The sequence below is a fragment of the Capsicum annuum genome, chromosome 1 (genome assembly GCF_002878395.1).
Source record: "Capsicum annuum cultivar UCD-10X-F1 chromosome 1, UCD10Xv1.1, whole genome shotgun sequence".
In the NCBI taxonomy this organism is placed as follows: Eukaryota; Viridiplantae; Streptophyta; class Magnoliopsida; order Solanales; family Solanaceae; genus Capsicum; species Capsicum annuum.
This window is the reverse complement of record NC_061111.1, coordinates 116,173,504-116,196,410: the sequence shown is the minus strand read 5'-3', so window position 1 is coordinate 116,196,410 and position 22,907 is coordinate 116,173,504. Positions and strand designations below refer to the sequence as shown.

The 22,907-nt window shown below is 36.4% G+C and overlaps 1 protein-coding gene across 5 annotated transcripts; it reads left to right on the top strand.

Moving 5' to 3' along the window:
* The first annotated feature begins 3,219 nt into the window (after nt 1-3,219).
* On the top strand, nt 3,220-18,662 carry LOC107876730 (nicotinamidase 2). Of its 5 annotated transcripts, none has more exons than XM_016723601.2 (3): nt 3,268-3,795; nt 16,160-16,426; nt 16,987-17,380. In XM_016723601.2, the coding sequence occupies exons 1-2, from the start codon at nt 3,462-3,464 to the stop codon at nt 16,408-16,410; spliced, it is 585 nt and encodes a 194-aa protein (XP_016579087.1). In that variant the 5' UTR covers nt 3,268-3,461; the 3' UTR covers nt 16,411-16,426; nt 16,987-17,380. The 5 variants fall into 5 exon arrangements, with proteins under 5 accessions (XP_016579082.1, XP_016579087.1, XP_047262980.1 ...); XM_047407024.1 differs by lacking the exon at nt 16,987-17,380 and adding an exon at nt 3,944-4,208 and having other exon boundaries at nt 3,373-3,795; nt 16,160-16,654; XM_016723611.2 differs by lacking the exon at nt 16,987-17,380 and adding an exon at nt 18,401-18,662 and having other exon boundaries at nt 3,397-3,795.
* Nucleotides 18,663-22,907: the final 4,245 nt, after the last annotated feature.

Genomic DNA, 22,907 nt, shown 5'->3' with positions numbered 1-22,907 from the left:
TAAAGGTGAAACCGGTGAGGCAAGAAAGCCGTGATAGGGGAATAACCAGAATAGAGGCGTTGTTTAAGGGAAAAATATTCAGATTACCATGCTAATAGTGACCGAAGAATATGCTATTTAAGAATAATCTAGTATATAGCAATCTAAAGTGATCATATTTTTTTATGTGCATGATTGAAGGGAATATTTTTAAAATAAGAATTTTATGAAAAATGAATAATTATTTATCTGACGAAATAGTAGATAAATTTAAAATACTCATTTTATATGTACTTAAGAATATAGAAATAGTAGATATAAGAAAAATCATATTGGAAAAAAATATTTGATAGATATTTTATGACTAGAATTAATTATATACCACACCTACCGAACTACTCTTATAAATACTTATATATCAAACCCACACACTAACTATGATAAATTATGTATATTTAGAATTTTGAAAAATAGATATAAAATATATACAATTTCTTAGTGAAAATATAGAAGAATTAATGAGATTAAAACAAACAACTAAAAAATATTATAATAAAGTATTTAACCAATTTTAAATGATAGATAATCTTAAAATCTTAATCTTATATATACTTAAAGATATAGAAATTATAGATATTAAGAGAATAGTATTAAAAAAAATATTAGACAATGAAATTGAAACTATAAATTGGATAGAATAATTATACCTGGATAATTACCCAGATGGATATTATTTAGATTAAGAAATGTTAGAATATATTAGAAAAACTAGAGAAAATCAAGATAATCTAAATGAAGAAATTAATTATAGAAATCGAATTAGAAAAATAATGGAAAACTAAAAGAAAAATTAATATGGATAGAAGAAACCCTAGAAAATTTAGGAAAAAGTACATGTGATAGTTTATATAATTTAAAAAACTGGCTACGAGAAGAACAATACAAGATAATAAATAGCATTGAAAATCTAGAATTAGATATATATTACAGTACAATTAGGATAAATTATTATACAGAAAATTGTAACTTTGCAATTACTACAGGATAAAATGATAGACTATGAATATTTAAAATATTGGAGACAAAATATGGAAGAAATAATATTATTAGAAAAACTTATGAAAGATAATCTAATTAGATATTTTGAAACAAAAGATATAAAATATTTAGAATACCTTCAAAATAATATAGAAGAATTACAAAAACTAAGGGGAAAAAAATAAAGAATATTATAGTAAAGCATTTAACCAATTACCATATAATTACCCCCGAGATATGAATATCAATAAAACTAACATAAATAAATTCAAAATATAAATATTTAGAGAAGTTAAGAAATATCCACGCACAAATAAAAATAGATCCATTCTACTTATAATAGATCTATTTTACCACACAAGTTATCCGCACCCCCTACAATTGGTATCCATACAACAAGGCACTTCCCCTTGAATATGTCATGTCAAAACATCCATCACCAAGGCATATATAAAAGAGCTAAGAGTCAATTACTGGTGCAACTATATCAAAATCAAAAAGTGCTTTGAATCTCCCGTACCGTCCTCACACGAATCTTTGCACCATCATACATGTCCTAAATCAATTTAGTGTACAACATATGCACCCCTCTAGCCTCCAAGCACCTCCACAGAATTTCCTTGGGAACTCTGTCATATGACTTCTCAAGATCAAGAAACACATTGTGCAAGTCTTTCTTTCTCTCCCAAAACTGCTCCACTAATCTTTTCACAAGGTGGATGACCTCAGTAGTCGAGCGACCTAGCATGAAATCGAATTGATTCTTAGAGATAGTCACGATCATTCACAACCTCAACTCTACCACCTTTTCCCAAACCTTCATAATATGACTCAAGAACTTAATACCTCCATGTTGTTGCAACTATGTATGTCTCCCTTATTTTATATAATGGAATTATCGTACTCTACCTCCATGCTTCAGGAATCTTCGCTGCCCTAAAAATGATGTTGAACAACCTTGTGAACTGCACCAAACCTGTCCCTCCAGTGCTCTTCCAAAAATCCACTGGAATCTCATCTGGCCCCGTCGCCCTATCCCCATGCATCCTACGAATAGCTCCCTTGATATCCTCAACCTTAATACGCCTACTATAACCATAATCGTGACACTCCTTAGATTTCTCCAAGTTTTCTAATATGAAACTTTTGTCCCCCTCATCGTCGTTAAAAATCTTAAAATATGAATTCACAAATTTAATTTGAATTCGCTTCTAAATGAAAATAATGTTATATGATGAAAGTTGACATTTGTGGTGTAAGGTGAGGTGTCGCATGCCGCTAGTGCAATAGTGACTCTTATAGTATGATTTTTGTCTCAAATTTTGTGTATAACAAGAGTTTAGTGCACCGAATTATTTAAATGACCACGGAGATAGATTGAGCAACATAAGAATTAAAACAAATAAATTAGTATGATAATTTTTTTATGGACAAGGTGAAGTTAATGGAGGTGGTAACTTTTCGTCACAATACTATTTGATATTAGCTTATATTTATTTTTGAGTTAAAAGCGCACTTTGATGCATTAAATTTTCACTATTCGCTGAATATATTTATGAACACTTAACTTTTGAGTTCGACACCTTTCCATTTTCTTTCTCTCCAATAATTTCCCCAAGTTTCTATTGGATTAGTGAATAGTGACACATGACAAATGTCAAATTTAATGGTTAAGATTTAATTATCTAAAGTAAATCTCTAATTATGATTTAGATAATAATTAAATTATATTATTCAGTTTCAAAATTATTATAGTCCCACAATCTTAGTAACATATTATCTTGTCCATAAATAATTTTTGAATAAGATAATATGGTGCTGAGATTTTGAGATTGTAATAAGTTTTAAAATCAAATAATATAATTTAATCATTATCTAAATTATGATTAGAGATTTATTTAAGATAATTAAATCTTAATCATTAAATTGTGTCAAGAACAACAACAAACCCACTATATTTCTATATAATGGAGTTAAGGATGGTAAAATATACGCAGTTTATATCATTATCTTTTAAAAAGTAGAGGCAAAATTTGGAGAGAAGGAAAATTGGGAGGAGTCGAATCTAAATATCATTATACATGAGATCATAGAAGAGTCAAATCACAAAAATCTATCTCATATAATATAAAAAGAGTCAAATCACAAAAGTCCATCTTACACAAACTTAATTTTATAAGGAGTTCCTTTCATAATTTGAACCTATAATCTTCAGGTACTCGGCAAAGACTATCCTTTTATATTTACTTTCATTTTAAGTTAAATGTCCGTTTTTTAAATTTCATCCAAAATAATGCACATTTTACACCATTACTTTAAAAAAATGAAATTGAAACGTCAATATCAGGTAGAAGGTACTGGAAACTAGAAAATTGGATATATCACTCTCCTACACATGACCAAAAATCATTGAGCCCCAAATTTCAACATAATTCCCTACTGCAATGTCTTCCTACAGTAAGTATGAAACCCGAACCCGAAAGCCGGACCCCAAATCCGCCGTCCTTATAGTAGTCGACATGCAAAACTACTTCTCCTCCATGTCCAACCCAATTCTCCCTGCAATCAACATCACAATCGATCTCTGCCGTCGGAATTCCATGCCTATCATCTTCACGCGCCACCGTCACAAGTCACCGGATGACTACGGCATGATTTATGAGTGGTGGAACGGAGATATTATTCGAGATGGCACTGTTGAAGCTGAACTTATACCCGAGTTGCTCCGGAGGGAAAGTGACTCAGTCGTTGAGAAATACACTTACAGTGCCTTCAAAGGTAATAAATACTTTCTACTACTAATTTTGGTAGTCTTATTTAATCACGACCAGATGTATGAAATTCGCGAAAAAAATGATAATTTATAGTCCAACGCGCCTGGTCATGATACGATGAATATGAGACCCGAAATTTGCTGTCATTTAAGTGATAGGCATGCAAATTACTTCTCCTTCATGTCCAACCCAATTCTCGCTGCAATCAACATCACAATCGATCTCTGTCGCCGGAATTTCATGCTGTTTCATCTTCACATGCCACTGTCATAAGTCACCGGATGACTATGACATGATTTACGAGTGGTGGAATGGAAATATCATTAAAGATGGTACCGTTGATGCTGAACTTATACCTGAGTTGAAGCTGAGTGAAAGTGACTTGGTCGTTGAAAAACACATACAGTGCCTTCAGGGGTAATAAATATTTTCTGCTAGTGATTTTAATATTCTTATTAATGCACTTCGCAAAAAAAAAAAGATTAATATAAAGCCCATAATTCTATACGCTTCCTCATCATACGATTAATATGAGATAGACATGCAAACTCCCGATTCCATGCTGTTGTTCCTGCTTCCATATAAATGAGGTTCTATGTATGGAAGCATTAACAACATGAGTTTAGGTGGTGGCCTCTCGAAAATAAATTCCCATATTCTAGACCATCACGACATGCTTCACTTCAGAAGTAGCAACAACAACAACATGAAGACTATCACTAGTGGTGGGCCCCTCCATCATCACAATCCTCACGAACACAACAACTTCATTGGTTCAAAAATTCCCTTTGAGGGTTCAAGGGTTCCCATTTCGAATCTCGATTCCATTTGATTTGAAGTTGACTTATTCATCTTCTTGTATTTAATGAGCTTGACTAGGATTAATGTGTTGATGTTGGCGAGTGGGATGGCACTGTTGCTGCATCGATCTTCAACCACGTTCTTGATCGCCATTGAGTGAATGGCGATGGATTCTTCCAACTCAAGTTCATCGTCAGATGAAGTTTTCAGGGTCAAATACCTCTTTTTTGTTGTCAGTATTGCCTCTTGTGAAAATCTACTAGATAAGCTCTCAAATGTATTCTCAAAGAGTAATGGAACATAGAATCAGTAATGAAGAAGGAAAAAACAGAGTGCTCATTGTTGGGTAGTGAAGAAGAAGCTTATTGCAGTGATAATTGTTCACTCAACTTGAGTGATATTTAGAGAATCATACAATGCTTCTAGAATCATCTATAACCTATGCTCTTAGCTGGCAAGTGGAATCAACTAACTATCTAATTTGGAAGGTAATGAAACAGTAACAGTGACAGTCAAAGCTGTCAACTGAAAAATGACTGCTAACTAACTTTCAATTGTTAATTAACTGTCTTCAAGTATAATCTTCACGTAATAATCTCAACACGCCCCCTCAAGCTGAATGGTGCAAGATGTTTAGCACACCAAGCTTGCTCAGAAGATGAGAATGTTGTTCATGACTCAAACTTTTGGTTAAGATATCTGCCACCTGATGATGTGTGGGTACATAAACAGTCTTGATCAACCCTGCCTTGACCTTATCTCGAATGAAATGGCAATCAATCTCAATGCGTTTAGTTCATTCATGGAATATCGGATTGGCTGCCAATTGAATGGCAGATTTGCTATCACTCAACACTGTAATAGGTTTATGAATAGGAACACCTAGATCAGTGAATAAACCTTCCAACCAAGTGAGTTCTGCTACTGCTGAAGCCATGCTTCTATACTCAGCCTCTGCAGAGCTCCTAGATATTGTATGTTGTTTTTTTGACTTCCATGAGACCAAGGAACCACCAAGTTGAATCACATAACCTGTAACTGATTTTTTAGTGTTAGGACATGCTGCCCAGTCAGAGTCAGAGTCACACCAGCAAACTATGTCTGTAATTCTATGAGGTTTCATCCAAATGCCTTGACCTACTGAGCCTTTCAAATATCTCACAATTCTATGTGCAGCTTCCAAATGTGACTTTTTAGGCTTCTACATAAACTGACTTAGAGTTTGAACTGCATAATTAATGTCAGGTCTGGTGTTTGTGGCATACATAAGCTTCCCCACTAATCTCTGATAAGAAGTTACATCCCTCAGGATTACATCATTTGTGATTTCTGTAGCTTCATCAAACTCGACTGAGGTTAGTCTAGCATTAGATTCCATAGGTGTAGATGCTGGTTTTGCACCAGCAAGACCTATTTCTGAAATCAGTTCTAGCAAATACTTCCTTTGCTTTAGGATAACTCCTTGTCTGGATCTCAACACCTTAATACCAAGAAAGTATTTAAGCTCACCTAAGTCCTTAAGCTTAAATTGCTGATGTAATGCCTCCTTGGCTGCTATGATCAAATCTTTGTTGTCTCCAGTAATAAGCAAATCATCCACATACACCAAGATTGTAACCATGCCTGTTGTTTTCTTTAAAGTGAATAAAGAGTAATCATATGCACTCTGGGTGAATCCAACTTGTAACAAGGAAGAAGTGAGCTTGATGTTCCATTGTCTTGAGGCTTGTTTGAGCCCATACAATGACTTTAGTAACCTACAAACCTTGTGGTGCCTTTTTTGCTGAAAACCTTCAGGCAATTGCATATACACTTCCTCATCTAGATCACCTTGCAAAAAGGCATTATACACATCCATCTGATAGAGGCACCATCCTTTTGATACCGCTAGAGCAATGATCCACCTAATAGTCACCCTTTTGGCAACAACAACAACAATAAACCCAGTGTATTCCCACCTAGTGGGGTCTGGGGGGTAAGATGTACGCAGTCCATACCTCTACCTTTGATGAAGTAGAAAGGCTGTTTCCGATAGACCCCCGGCTCAAGGCACGAGATACCACACAAACACATAGTAAAGCACAGAAGCAGATTACATATCATATATACGGCACCCATAAGTAATATAAAACAGAGTAAAGCAGAGGAAAGCACACAGATTCGTAATAAAACATAGAACACGGAACACGGAATCATAACAGGAATAAAACCCCCACCAAGTAATTCCCTACACTAGCGACCCAAACTGGCCCTAATCCTCTGCCGTAATTCGCGCCCTCCAGACCTTCCTATCTAGGGTCATGTCCTCGGTGAGCTGTAACTGTTCCATGTCCCGCCTAATCACCTCACCCCAGTACTTCTTCGGCCTACCCCTACCCCGCCTAAAACCATCCAACGCTAGCCTCTCACACCTACGGACCGGGGCATTCATGCCCCTCCTCTTCACGTGTCCAAACCATCTCAATCGTGCTTCCCACATCTTGCACTCCACTGAAGTCACACCAACCTTCTCTCGGATAGTCTCATTCCGAACTCGATCCCCTCTAGTCAGTCCACACATCCAGCGCAACATCCGCATTTCTGCCACCTTCATTTTTTGGATATGGGAGTTCTTAATTGGCCAACACTCCGCTCCATACAGCAAGGCCGGACGGACTACCACCCTGTAGAATTTGCCTTTAAGCTTGGGCGGCACCTTCTTATCACACAGCACCCCCGACGTGAGTTTCCACTTCATCTATCCCGCCCCAATACGGTGCGAGACATCCTCGTCAATCTCACCGTTACTCTGGATCACGGACCCAAGATACTTGAACTTATCCCTCTTACATACCTCCTGTGCTTCCAGCTTCACTACTACCTCATTCTCCCGCCTCACGTCATTAAACTTGCATTCCACATACTCTGTCTTGCTTCTGCTCATCCTGAACCCTTTAGACTCAAGAGTTTGCCTCCACACCTCTAATTTGTCATTCACACCCCCTCGAGTCTCATCTATCAGCACTACATCGTCTGCAAAAAGCATACACCACGGCACCTCCCCTTGAATGCGCCGCGTCAACACATCCATCACCAACGCAAACAAAAAGGGACTAAGAGTAGATCCCTGATGCAATCCTGTCCGGACAGTGAAATGCTCTGAGTCTCCTCCCGCCGTCCTCACCTGGGTTTTCGCTCCATCATACATATCCTTAATTACTCTGGTATATGCCAGCGGTACTCCACTCACCTCCAAGCATCTCCAAAGCACCTCCCTGGGGACTTTGTCGTATGCCTTCTCCAGGTCGATAAACACTATGTGCAGATCCTTCTTCCTCTCCCTATACTGCTCCACCAACCTCCGCACCAGGTGGATTGCCTCCGTCGTCGAGCGGCCGGGCATAAATCCGAACTGGTTTTCCGAAATAGACACTATCCGTCTCAGCCTCACCTCGACCACTCTCTCCCAGATCTTCATAGAGTGACTCAATAACTTAATCCCCCTATAGTTATTGCAACTCTGAATGTCCCCCTTATTCTTATAAAGAGGGACCATGGTACTCCACCTCCACGCCTCGGGCATCTTTGCCGTCCTGAAGATTTCATTAAACAATCCAGTCAACCACCTTACACCAGCCTCTCCAACGAACTTCCAACACTCCACCGGTATCTCATCCGGCCCCGTCGCCCTACCCCTTCGCATCCTGCGGACAGCCTGTCTAACCTCTTCTACCTTAAAACGTCTACAATAGCTAAAATCCCGACACTCCTCTGAGTGCTCCAATTCCCCTAACACAATAGCTCTATCCCCTTCGTCATTCAAGAGCCTATGAAAATACGACTGCCATCTCTTCTTAATGTGGCCGTCCTCCACCAACACTCTACCGTCCTCCCCCTTAATGCACCTCACCTGATCGAGGTCACGACCCTTCCTCTCCCTAGCCTTAGCGAGTCTAAACAACTTTTTCTCCCCTCCTTTCCCCTGTAACCCTGCATACAAGCTCTCAAAAGCGGCCGTCTTAGCTGCCGTGACTGCTGACTTCGCCTCCTTCCTCGCTAGCTTGTACTCTTTCCTGTCACCCTTTTGGCAACAGGTGAAAAGGTCTCATGTTAGTCTAGCCCTTCCTGCTGACTGTATCCCTAAGCTACTAACCTTGCCTTGAACCTTTCAACATCTCCATTTGCTTTGTACTTGATCTTATACACCCATCTTGATCCAATGGCACTTTTTCCTGGTGGTAGGTCCACCGTTTCCCAGGTTTTATTGTCCTCAAGTGCTTGAATTTCCAACTTCATGGCTTGAATCCATCTTTCATCTGTAGCAGCTTGGCTAAAATGTTGTGGTTCTACTAGAGCAGATAAACCATTCACATAGCATTTATAGTTATCTGTAGTTAAGATAAGTAGTTGGCAATAGGATACATGGTACCTTTCCTCCTACTGCTGGTAGTATAGTCCTTCAGCCAAATAGGCTCTCTAGTCACTCTTGGAGTCTTTGTAGGTAGATGTTGAGCATCATCTGCCTTTGCAGGAACATGTATAGAATTAGGTAAGTGCTCCTGTGATGACATTGACTCAGATGCTTGATCAAGATTTGAACTGTCTTAAGGTAATACTTTTGCATTTGAGGGTTGAGTAGGTGCACTGTCTTCGACAATATCTGAATCTATCTCATGGTCATAATCTTCATGCAATTGTAAAAAATCTGATGAATCACTCTCAGTTTACTTATTTGCAAAAAGGAATACATGCTCTTGAAATACAACATCTCTATTGACAAACAACTTGTTTGTGTTCAATTCCATCAGTATGTACCCCTTTTGTGAAGTAGAATATCCCATTAATACTGCAGGCTTAGTTCTTTCAAAAAATTTGTCACCCTTAGGTAACACTGAAGCATAACATAAGCAGCCAACCACTCTCAAATGTACTAAGGAAGGAACCTTAGAAAACAACAACTCATAAGGGCTCTTGCCACCAATAGAAGATGATGGTTGCCTGTTCATTAAATATACTGCAGTTTGAATAAGTATTCCCCAAAATTTGATGTGTATATAAGATTGGAATCTGATGGCTCTAGCAATATTCAAGATATGTCTGTGTTTCCTCTCCACAACACCATTTTGTTGTGGTGTGTGTGGACAACTACTTTGATGCAGGATACCTAAGGACTTGAACAAATATAAGCATTTTGAGTTAAAAAACTCTTTCCATTATCTGTTCTTATAGTTTTTACAGTAGCACCAAACTGATTTTTGATCATGATTAAGAAATTTTTAAAAGCCATAATGGTTTCAGACTTAAGCTGCAATAAATGAACCTAAGTATACCTATTGTAATCATCCACAACTGTCAGAAAATAATGCTTCTTATCAAAGGTTGGATTCTTATAAGGTCCCCATTGATCCATGTGTACAATATCAACAGATCTAGTGTCACTAATAGGAAATGTTAACCTAGTTTGTTTAGCTAATGGACATATATGACAATTGTTTAGCAACTCAATGTCCTTATTATAACTTAAAAGATCTAAAAGCTATAATACTTGAGCAGATGGATGTCCAAGTCTCCTATGCCATAAACTGACATCCTTTTGTGCTACTTCTGCTATCAGCTTTCTTGACCTTTCTTGTGAATCCTTATCTTCCCATTCACCTTTGAGAATGTATAGACCTTCTCTTTCTCTACCAATCCCTCTCACCCTGCCATTGTAGAGGTCCTGGAAGACACAAAAGTCAGGGTAGAAAGATAGAAAACAAGACATCCTTCACTACTGCATTCTAAAAAACTATTGCTTCACCGGTATGTGAGATTTCGACTTCTGCACCATTTGGAAGATTTACCTTGTCCATTCCTGGCCTAACTATTTTACTTGTGGACAACACGGTTTTATCTGCTATATGGTGAGTAGCACCAGAATCAACTATCCACCCTTGTGAGATGATAAACAGGTGACTATACCTGACATGTTGGCTTGTTTCACATCTTGTGGATCTCTGTTCAGCATCTCCATGATCTGTTTATATTTTGTATCAGTAAAACCTTGCCCCTTGGACAAAGCAGCATGATTGATCTCTTGGACCCTTGTACTTGTCCGAGTTTGTAAAGTGAACGCCCCTACTTAGACTTTTGTCATCTGAACCCCCAACTCAATAAAACTCAACATTTTAAATCCTATTTCAGTGTGTGTAACACAATTGCTTCCACGTCATTTTTAAATGTTGCTTTAAATTCCACGTCATTTTTAAATGCCACATAAGAAATTAAATATTAAAATAAATTTAATTAAATAAATAATTTTTATAAATTGTAGAAAAATTTAAAATAATCATGTTCTTATGTTTGTTCACAAATTGAGCATCAAATTCATTCCAAATAATTGAAATTCCTCCACTATCATTATCACTACCATTGTCACCTCTTCCAGATTCACCATTATTTCCTCCCTCTACATAACTATCGCCTATTTTTCTTCTTTCTCTTCCACCACCGTCGCTATCAACACCACAACAAATGTCATTTTCTTATTCGACGTCACCACCAACACCACCACCTCTATTTTTACCGTAAATATCAATTTTTTGTGGGCTCCTCCTCCAATTAGATTTTTTTTAGAAATTAAGTACGAAGTTGCTGTAGCAACTATCGAAGTTGTTTCAGCAACAGTCTAAGTTGCTGCAGCAATTTCAATAGTTGCAACTTCGATAATTGTTGTAACACAACAACTAATAGTAGTTGTTGCAGCAATTACTGTGTTGTTGAAGCAACTCTCGTAGTTGCTGAATTATTTTTTCATTCATTTTTAAAAGAAATCAAAAATTTTCTTTTCAAACTTTTCAATTTTTTTTTTTAAAATAGTCCATGAAAATTAATAGAGAAAGAAGAACGAAGTGAAAACAGAAAGAAAAAGAAGAAAGAAGACGGAAGAAGAGGAAAATCTAGAGAGAAAAAAATAATAATAAGAAGATGGGAAAAAGCAATTTGGAGAGAGAAAGAAAAAAAAAGATTGAAAGATAAGAAAATGGGGGAAATTCTAAAATTTGAAATTTGGAGTTGGAGGACTTTTAAAAAATTTAAAACATTTTAAAAATTACACTTTATACCCCAATTAACTTAATAACAATTTAAATGAAGCTTTGACCTTAGCTGGTTAAAGTTGTCACAATTTTTAATTTAACGGAAAAGGCTCAAAAATACCCCTGAATTATTTGAAATAGCTCAAAAATATCCCTCGTTAGATTTTTGGCTAAAAAATATCCTTCCGTTAAATATTTGGCTAAAAAATACTCCTCCCTCTAACGGAATTCGAAAAAGGATAAAAAATACTCCTGAACTATTTGAAATGGATCAAAAATACCCCTCGTTAGTGTTTTGATTCAAAAATACCCCTCCCCTTAATGAAATTTCACCAAGCATGCCACCTAGATTAAAAAAAAAGCATGTGGCTATGCCATATTACCATTCACATATTAAATGTTATATTTTTTAATTATATGACATTCTTTTCTTCTTTATTTTTATTTTTATTTTTTTGCAAAGCAGTTTTATTGATCTGGAAAAAAATATGATCAGTAAAATTAAAAATTTCTAAAATATTTAAATAATATAAATCAGTATTTTTACTGGATTTAGTTTAACGTTTTTGGAATTTCTCGACATTGGGAAAGTACTAAATAAATTTTGTTAAAGGAGTATAAATTATTCATTTTTTTTATTGTATGATAAACTTTTCACTTAGATTATTAAAGAAAATTATATCCATATTTTTCTAATGATTAAAATATTTTAAATGTCATTTACTTTTCTGAAAGTGAAATTTTCCAAAATTCTAAAATTACTTGATGATTAAACATAAAATTAGAAAAACTATCAACATTCATTGAGTTCAGAAAAAATAAATCAACTCACTGAATATAATCTTTTTATTTAACTCTTTCATAAAAAAGAAAGGAATGTCATATAATTAAAAAATACTAACATTTTACATGTGGATAGTCATGTGGCATAGTCACGTGATTTTTTTTTACGAAAAGGGCTCAAAAATATTTCAACTTTGATGATCCTAATGGGATTAGGTCGTTCTTGTCTTTTAGGGAATCCCTGGTGCAACAGTGAAGTTGTCGCCATGTGATCAGGAGGTCATATTGTTCGAACTCCTAATCATAGAAACCAGCTCTTTGTATAGTTGCGACTTATGAGGTGAAGTCGTGAATTTATATGATATGTTTCTTCCTTAGTCTCTATTCATAGTTAGAGCCTTTAACTAACAATTCTCATCTCAATGTTTGTTCTATGTTTTGTTATAATCACTTCAGTGGTAATATTAAAACTATAGTTACAATCTACAATGTATTTATAATTTACTCACTATGCTATTGCGTCGCTGCTTCATGTGTTAAACTTTAATGCTCAAGAAATTTTAGAGGTCGATATAATAAGTTGGCTAACTTTTTCTGGTGAAGTGAAACAATTTCTTTCTACTATTATTCATTCCGTACGTATGATTAGATTTTGAATTTCATTAGGAAGTACTACAACGAATAATACATCAAGGTATTTTTGAGCCTTTTCCATAAAAAAAAACCACGTGACTATGTCATATTACCATCCACATGTAAAATGTTAGTATTTTTTAATTATATGACATTCCTTTTTTCTTGATGAAAGAGTTAAATAAAAAGATTATATTCAGTGATGTTGATTTATTTTTTTTGAACTCAATAAATGTTGATAGTTTTTCTAATTTTATGTTTAATCATCAAGTATTCTTAGAATTTTTGAAAATTCCACTTTCAGAAAAGTAAATGACATTTAATATATTTTAATCATTAGAAAAACATGAATATAATTTTCTTTAATGGTCTAAGTGAAAAGTTTATCATATAATGAAAAAAAAAATTGAATAATTTATACTCTTAACAAAATTTATTTAGTACCTTCCCGGAGGGATGGCCTTGGCTCAGCGGTAAGCTTGCTTACCGTGGTGTGCCAGGGTCGGGGGTTCGAAACGCCCCTCCAGCGAAGCTGGGGTGAGGGCGTGTAGGTCAGGCCCGGAGTGGTCCCCCCCTCCCCGACACCTACGGAGTATGTATGAACCGGGTCGTCCCTACCTTCCCAATGTCGAGAAATTCCAAAAACGTTAAACTTAAATCTAGTAAAAACAATGATTTATTTTATTTAAATATTATTAGAAATTTTTAATTTTACTGATCATATTTTTTTTCCAAATCAATAAAACTGCTTTGCAAAAAAATAAAAATAAAGAAAGGAATGTCATATAATTAAAAAATATAACATTTTATATGTGGATGGTAATATGGCATAGCCACATTATTTTTTTATTTAGATGGCATGCTTGGTGGAATTTCGTTAAGGGAAGGGTATTTTTGAGCCAAATATTTAACAGAGGGGGATTTTTGAGCCAAAAAACTAACGAGGGGTATTTTTGATCCATTTCAGATAGTTCAGGGGTATTTTTGACCCTTTTCCAAATTCTGTTAGAGGGAAGGGTATTTTTGAGTCAAATATTTAACGGAGGGGTATTTTTGAGCCAAAAATCTAACGAGGGGTATTTTTGAGCTATTTCAGATAGTTCAAGGGTATTTTTGAGTCTTTTTCGTTAATTTAAAGACTTTTTTGTCATCTCCTACCTAATTTTCTCCACTAGGTGATTTCTTCCTATTTATTTTAGCCTTTGGTGGACAGAGTTATCTTGTACCTGTTGATGGTGGGAGGTGGATGATATCTGTGCAATGTGTCGAGATGCGTACAAGCTGACCCCGACACCACGGTTATCAAAAGAAAAATAGAAAAAGATTTGAGTCTGCTTCATGTGACGGGGCCTTTTTCTCCCCACTCCCTACTTCCACTACAGAAAGTTAAAATAAAGAACGAAAAACCAGGTGGGGTGGGTGGGGGTTGGGTGGGTTAAGGGGGTAATCTTAGTCTTGTGCTAAGAATGCAAGCGCGTTCAAACCTTAGCACATACAAAAGTCCATTATTTAACTGGAGCAGGGTGGAAATACGAAATCATTATCCAACAACTTTGAATCTTGTACTACTGAGGCCCTAGAGAATTTCTCAATTATCGAAAAAAGGTTGATATCAACAGTATTAAAAACAGGCTAATTTCCGATAGAAATGTCCAAAGGAAGTCATTGAAAATTGGCTCGTCGGTTGCGTTTCCTATGGACTTCCTATAAGAATTTGGTTTTTTAGTAGTGCATCACTACATATCTGAAGGAAGCAATCAGAAATTGGCTCATCAATAGTGTTTCCGACAGCTCCCATAAACATTTTTCTTTCCGACAGCTCCCATAGTTCTGATAGATGAGACTCGAGGGGGTGTGAATGACAAATTAGAGGTGTGGAGGCGAACTCTTGAGTCTAAAGGGTTCAGGGTGAGCAGAAGCAAGACAGAGTATGTGGAATGCAAGTTTAATGACGTGAGGCGGGAGAATGAGGTAGTAGTGAAGCTGGAAGCACAGGAGGTATGTAAGAGGGATAAGTTCAAGTATCTTGGGTCCGTGATCCAGAGTAACGGTGAGATTGACGAGGATGTCTCGCACCGTATTGGGGCGGGATGGATGAAGTGGAAACTCGCGTCGGGGGTGCTGTGTGATAAGAAGGTGCCGCCCAAGCTTAAAGGCAAATTCTACAGGGTGGTAGTCCGTCCGGCCTTGTTGTATGGAGCGGAGTGTTGGCCAGTTAAGAACTTCCACATCCAAAAAATGAAGGTGGCAGAAATGCGGATGTTGCGCTGGATGTGTAGACTGACTAGAGGGGATAGAGTTCAGAATGAGACTATCCGGGAGAAGGTTGGTGTGACTTCAGTGGAGTGCAAGATGCGGGAAACACGATTGAGATGGTTCGGACACGTGAAGAGGAGGGGCATGGATGCTCCGGTCCGTAGGTGTGAGAGGCTAGCGTTGGATGGTTTTAGGCGGGGTAGGGGTAGGCCGAAGAAGTACTGGGGTGAGGTGATTAGGCGGGACATGGAACAGTTACAGCTCACCGAGGACATGACCCTAGATAGGAAGATCTGGAAGACGCGAATTACGGCAGAGGATTAGGGCCAGTTTGGGTCGCTAGTGTAGGGAATTACTTGGTGGGGGTTTTATTTCTGTTATGATTCCGTATTCCGTGTTCCATGTTTTATTACGAATCTGTGTGCTTTCCTCTGCTTTCCTCTGTTTTATAATACTTATGGGTGTCGTATTTATGTTATGTAATCTGCTTCTGTGCTTTACTATGTGTTTGTGTGGTATCTCGTGCCTTGAGCCGGGGGTCTTTCGGAAACAGCCTTTCTACTTCATCAGAGGTAGAGGTATGGACTGCGTACATCTTACCTCCCCAGACCCCACTAGGTGGGAATACACTGGGTTTGTTGTTGTTGTTGTTGTTGGTAATGCAATCACTAAAATGTCTGAGGTAGCCGTTGGAATTTGGCTCGTCGGTAGCATTACCTACTGACTTCCCATTGAAAGTTCGCGTCTTTGGGTAGTGCAAGCACGGACCCAAAGGAATCTCTTAATGTATGTTGCTGAGATTACTAATGCTGCTAATTACTATTTACAAACATTTTGCAGATACAAACCTAGAGGAGAAACTGTTAGAGATGGGAATAAAAGAGGTAATAGTGACTGGTGTAATGACCAACCTGTGCTGTGAAACCACAGCCAGAGAGGCATTTGTAAGAGGGTTCAGAGTCTTCTTTTCAACAGATGCTACTGCAACTTCCTCAGCAGAATTACATGATGCTACACTCAAGAACTTAGCTTATGGTTTCACTTATTTGGTTGACTGCAAAAGGCTTCAAGCTGCCTTCTCAATTTCCTGAGCAGAACTCGAGTAAGGTACAACAACTTATGTTGCTCAAGACTCTAAAACGATGTCAGTAAGTGCGTGTATATAGTAAAGCATTTTCTTTTGAGGATTTGACACAGTGGTTCTATAATGTTTTTGGAAATGTCCAAGCAACATAGACAACTATGACAAATATTAAATTTATGTGATGCACTTTGACTGTGCCATGGAGTTTCACAAGAATAATTTGAAACTTGTGGTCCAAGTCAGTTGGGACATTAGCTTTGTTTTTCTTCTTTTTTTCATGAAATGTTTTAAAAAGTTGTTTTGGTTAATACATTGGAATGATTTTTTTGGTTAGGTTCTGTTGATGGGTTTTTCAAATTTGAAACCAGTTTGATCAACTGAGATTCTTTTATCTGACAAAACTTCAACTTTTTTTCAAGTGAAATGCATGTCGAAGCACAATTTTAACTTCAAATATGACTTTTTTCCAAGAATCCATAGCCTAGTTCACTATTGCACTGTGCCTTTTCTTATAACATAAAACAGATTAGTAGCAGACTAGTAACATTCATGATGAGATTTTTGTGGTGCATGCAATTTGTAGGTAATATTTCCGCGGTATGATGATTGCGCTTGGACCTTCTTTCTTACCAGTGATATTAGCACTATTCTCGTAATTTCTTGTTTTTCAGATATCACTGCTTTGATTATGACATTCTTACTAGTGGTATTAGCACTATTCTCGTAGTTTCTTGTTTTTCAGATATCACTTGTGTTTTTGTGCTTTGATTGTGACACTCTTTTTTCCTTTGTAAGTACTTTAGCGAGTAAATATTTTAGAATAAATAGATGTGAGAATAAATATATGACAAGCTTTGTTGCTTCATTAAGAGAGATGAAGATGAAGTTTAGATTGTACAACTCTGTTGTGTAAATGTAAAACAATAAAAGTATATTTGTATTCAGTGTGTAAGGCGAATGGATAGTGGATTAATTAAGACGTAATGTTGAATTAAAATAGGACGGTTAGAAATAAAAAAGTGCTACAGGAAGTTATGTGGAAAAAAAAAATCTTTAGAATTCTGAGTTCATATTTATTACTATTTATTATAATTTTTATAAATTTAGACCATAAATTTATAGATCGCATCAAAAGTACTGAATTCAAATGAATTTGATATTGAATTCATGTAGGTCTCATACATGGTCTATAGGATAACTTCATATAAATTATTTTCCATATCATATGCTTTGAATTAAACCGAATTATTTTCACCATATTATGACCTTAAATAAATACTACATTTAAGCGACTCTATAAGTTCTTATATTTCTCATATCAAAGTTACAAACTTAATATTAAGTCAATTTTTTTAATATGTACATCAAACCAGTTCAATAGCTACATGAGATTGTTTAGATGGCCCCTCCTACATGGCATGTCAACTGGGATTTAAATTTTAGTTTGACAACAGAAGCAAACTAAGGGGCTTTAATAAGAATTTCAAGCATAAGGAGCTGCGGAGAATAATAAAGAAGGCTATTATAGTAGTTGGCTATTATAGAACATAGAGTTAACAAACAGAAAGGACATGCCATTGCCAAGAAAGTTTTTCCCAACTTGGAGTTGGTATGGTAATTATGATGCAACTGATAAAGGAAGAATATGGATAGTTGGGATCACACAAATTAAGGTGGATGTATCAATTATGAGTATTCAGAGGCGGATCTAGGATTTAAAGTTTGTGGGTTTTCTTGTTAGATAAATATAAAATCAAATAATAACCAAGGGGATTTGAACTCACAATCATGAGGTCAATAAAATTTTTACCAGTCCTTTTACTTCACTAGACTAATAATATACTTTGTTTGTGAGTTTTCAACTTATAATTTTTATATATTTACTAGATTTCTCTATATAAATACTAGATTCGCACGAAAGTTACTGAGCCCTCACCCGGGCCCCTAGATCTGCCCCTGTTAGTGTTAGCCTCCAGCTTGACCGTTGTTGTGTGCAGAAGAAGAATGACGCTACAAGTTTCTTATTCGCTGCGGTTTATGGTCTTCACACTATTGAAGATAGGAAGCCTATGTGGATGGAACTTGAAATAACATCAAATGTCCAAAGTCCGTGGCTAGTGCCTAGTAATGGGTGATTTTAATGTTGTCCTGTTTTTTTTTTGTGATAAGGTAAATAATTGAGATAATACATCAAAACCCTCTTAAACTTGTCTCCCAACTTACTTTAGTATTTAAACTAATCTTCTATTTATTTACCACTTAACATCTTTATAGTGAATTTATTTTCCCCTTATGCTGACGTGACATTTTCTTTATAAAAAAAAACGCGTGAACAGTTTTTTTTTTAAACTAATCTTTATATAAAGAAAAAAAATTCCCCTCTTCTTCACCCAAACCCGCCAATAGCGCCCCCCCCTCTCCTTAGCCGACACCCCACTCCACTTCTCCTCCAATTATGAAAGTTGCCACCCGCACCTTTAATTTATCCTCCTCCAACCTATTAGATCAATAAAAAAAATGAAATTGAATTTGAAAATTAAAATATCTACATGATTTGGATGTTTGGTTGTTGATTTTAGAGAATTTGGTGTTGATTTGATCGAATTTTTCATGTGATTTGAGTTTTTTTATCACTATTTTTTGATATTTTTCGATGGTGGTAATTAAAATTTTCAAGTGTGTTTGTGTGGGGGTGGACAGAGGTGGATGGGGGTATGTTTAGGTGTGGGAGTGTAGGGGTGGATGGGGGGCATGTGTACAGGTGGGGGTAGACGGAGGGGGTGGTTATGAAGAAGAAGAAAAATGGGGGGTGGGGTATTTTTTTAATTTAAAATATTTTATATATTTTTATATATATTTTATATAGATATATATAAAAATATTAAAAAAATACTTTATTTACGTGGCTATGATGTGGCGGTGATCTGGCGCTGATGTGGCGCTGGCGTGTCAGCGAATGTGATGCACTCTCACTCATGAGAGTGGTATTATATATTAAGGGAGGAAATTAGTTCACCATAAAGATGTTAAGGGGGTAAATAATTATTCGTAAAGTTTAATTGCTAAACTAAGTTGTCGGGACAAGTTTCAGGGGTTTTGATATATTATCTCTAAATAATTTTATTAACAATAGGGAAAACCTGTATACATATACCGAGAACAAGAGAGCCTACATCAAAATATAGTTCTCAACAAAAGTGGTCCAATCTTCTATACAAATTGGGACCTCACAAGTACACCAAAAGTAAATTAAGTACAAAACACTATTTAATTTTACGAAATCAAGTTTCATCCTTTCAAAAGTCCTATTCCTTAATTTCAAAATGACCCGCATGATTGCTAAAGGGGCAACCCTCCATGCTCTAGGTCTTTCAGTCTCCCTTTTAAGAATCCAACTTTGCAAAGCCACCTTCATTGTACCCGGCATGACCCATTGCATCCTAAATAAGATATTGTCCTTAACAATGATGGTAGGCTGGGTAACCAAATTCAGGATGTTGAGGTGCAAGACTTTGCTAATCTTTTGATGAACATGGGATGTTGAGGTGCAAGACTTTGCTAATCTTTGGATGAACATGGGATGTTGAGGTGCAAGACTTTGCTAATCTTTTGATGAACATTGGTTTGGTGTACAATAGAACAGTCGGCAAATTCTCTACTTGGTCAAACTCAAACGTACATAGCTGAATTGACACGGCACTTGTCAACTCTACTTGGCTGTTACTCACAGGTGGAACAAAGGATTCATGATACTAGAAACTAATTGCAAGAGATTCAGAAGCAACTTAGGTTTTGCCACACTGATCAAACATTGTTTACTCAAGAGAGGGAGCGGAAGACGTCCTTGGAAAAATGAATTATGATTAGAGAGCATTTTAAGGCAAAAGTTTAGAATACATGGTAGCATCAAAAACAGAATAGCTCAAAATCATATTATCAGACTTGGGCTTCTGCTTGATTGTTGCTATCACATAGGAACTGAATGGCCATTACCAGATCTCCAACAACATCTCTAATGACACCCCCAATTCTAGCTCTTTGTTGTCGTTTATGAAGCTACCCTCACTATTGAGCTTGAATCTTCCCTTTATTGGTTTGGACCAAGTGACGAATCTACAACTCACTGCAAGTATCATTTTCTCCATTATTTGACAGATACGTGGAGCATGGATTTCTTCAAACAGTTTGCACTTGGGGAATGTCACCTATAGCAACTTTAAGAGTCCATAGAATTTGAATCTCCATTCTTCTAGTGTTGAAAATTTTCTTGTCTCCATACTTGCAAGTTGTCTAACTTTTCCAAATTTCCCAAAAAATGCATATGAACTATTTGGAGTAGCATCTCGTGAACTGATGTAGTGGCTCCTATCTCTCCAATTCTTCATGATTCTTGTAAGCGATCAGTTCTCGTGTCTGATTCCCAAAGGTCCTCCAAATAAATTCCATATATGGTCTGGCGCATTTCACAAGGCAAATATATTTTAATTAAAACAACTAATGCTAAACAAAGAATGAGAAGAGCGATGTTATTCATGAACTAATAGAGAATATATAGGTGCCAATACAAAACAGCTACTTACAATTCTAAAGTGATACAATAATTAATTACAGTTGTACAAATAAATAACTATGACATAATTAGAAATTATTGTCGTATATCTCTTTTAAGCTCTGTAAGTTGGTGTTGATGTCTACAACACTTAATTTATCAAACATACGATTGAAAGAAGCACGTGAAAGTAGCTTGGTTAATACATCAACAACCTGATCAGCAACATGTAAGTGCTTGACTTCAACCTCTTTGCATTGCACCTGGTCGCAAACAAAATGGAAATCGATCGCAATGTGCTTCATCTTGCTCTGAAAGGTAGGATTCTCACAAATGTTGGTAGTTTCAATATTATCACAAAGTATGTGTGGAATGCAAGCAAGGGAAAAACGAAGCTCACACAGTAGGTTGGTGATCCAGTTAGTTTTTGCAAGAGCAACAACTACAGCTCGATATTTAGCTTTGGTGGATGACTGAAAGACGAATCATAACATCTTAGAGGACCACCAGACGGGTGTACTTCCAAGATTATAACATAGCCAATTGTGGAAATTTTGTTTGTACGAGCACTGGCCTAACCAAAGTCAGAGTACATTGCAATTCGATTATCAGTGTCACAGATTATTCAAAGCCCAAAAGAGGAGGTCTGATTGAGATATCGAACAATCGCTTAACAATGTTCTAATGATTAGCTTGAGGACGATACATAAATTGGGAAAGCGTATTTACTGTAAATGCAATGTCAGGTGAAGGACAAATATTGTATCTTGCCTATAATCTTTTGAAAGAAAAAGCCATCAACAATAGGATCAACTTGACTTGCACTAAGAACACTAGAGACGGACATAGGAGTGGGAACTTCTTTACTATTTTGCATATTGGCTTCCTGGAGAAGTCTTTTATATACTTCTGGTGACACAACAGGAGGCCACCTTGGTATGACAAAACCTCAACACTCAAAAAGTAATTAAAGTAGCCAAGGTCCTTGATAGAGAAACGTTGAGTAAGGGCATTGATAATTTGTCGAATACCATGTTCTTGATTTCCAGTAACAATAATGTCATCCACATATACAAGGATGTAAATAGTAAATCCTGAATGATGTAAGATGACCAAGGATGAGTCAGATTGTGATTTGAAAAAAACTTGTGTTACCAGAAAGTTCTTGAGCTCAGTGTACCTAGCTCTAGGTTTCTGTTTGAGACCGTAGATGGATTGGTTAAGTTTGCAGACATGATTGAACAAAGTCGGATGCTCAATGCTAGGAGGTTGTTAATTTTGGAATAGGGAACCATTGGGTGACTCGGGGTTGTGGTGGAAGGTGTGGCTAAAGTGATTTGGTTGGGTTGTGTGTTTGGGGTTGTGATGATAGCCGACAAATTTGGAGTAGAGTGAACTGCAATATGGGAAGGTACTGAAGGAGGTAATTGTATGTTTTTAATGGATGAAGGCAATGACTTAGAAGCTGAAGGTGGATTTCGTTGTTTATAAGTTAAAAAGGGGTAGATTGTTTGTTTGAAAATGGGTGGTTTGGTTGTTTGAAGACGGTGCAGAAAGGTTAAGTGTCTGCCTAGAATTTGGAGTAGAAATCACAACTTCATTAGATAAAGAATTCTAGGGAGAATTGAAGATCTTACCTAAACTTTGAGATTGCTCTCTGGTTGTGGCGAATGACATGGCGAACTTTATGGGCAAGGTGCACATGCAATAGTAGGAGAAAGTTTCATGTTTTAACTTTTGAGCTTCACAAGTGATTTGATTGTTTTTCTTTTCAACCATGTCCCATGATTTAATTTGAAACTTTGATAATTGAGAGAAAATATTTTGAAAAGGAAAATTATTCTAAAAAAATAGAACATCTCTCAATAAAAATATTTTTGAAAAGATTGGATCAAAGCAGTGATAGCAGTAATACTTGTTGGAGAAATCCAGGTATACCCATGGTGTTGAACGAG

Excerpts from the sequence above, each read along its gene's own strand:
- LOC107876730 (XM_047407024.1), top strand. The coding sequence starts at position 3,462 with ATGTCTTCCTACAGTAAGTATGAAACCCGAACCCGAAAGCCGGACCCC. Across the intron at positions 3,796-3,943 it reads CACTTACAGTGCCTTCAAAG|TGATAGGCATGCAAATTACT; the intron begins GTAATAAATACT and ends CTGTCATTTAAG. Across the intron at positions 4,209-16,159 it reads CACATACAGTGCCTTCAGGG|ATACAAACCTAGAGGAGAAA; the intron begins GTAATAAATATT and ends AACATTTTGCAG.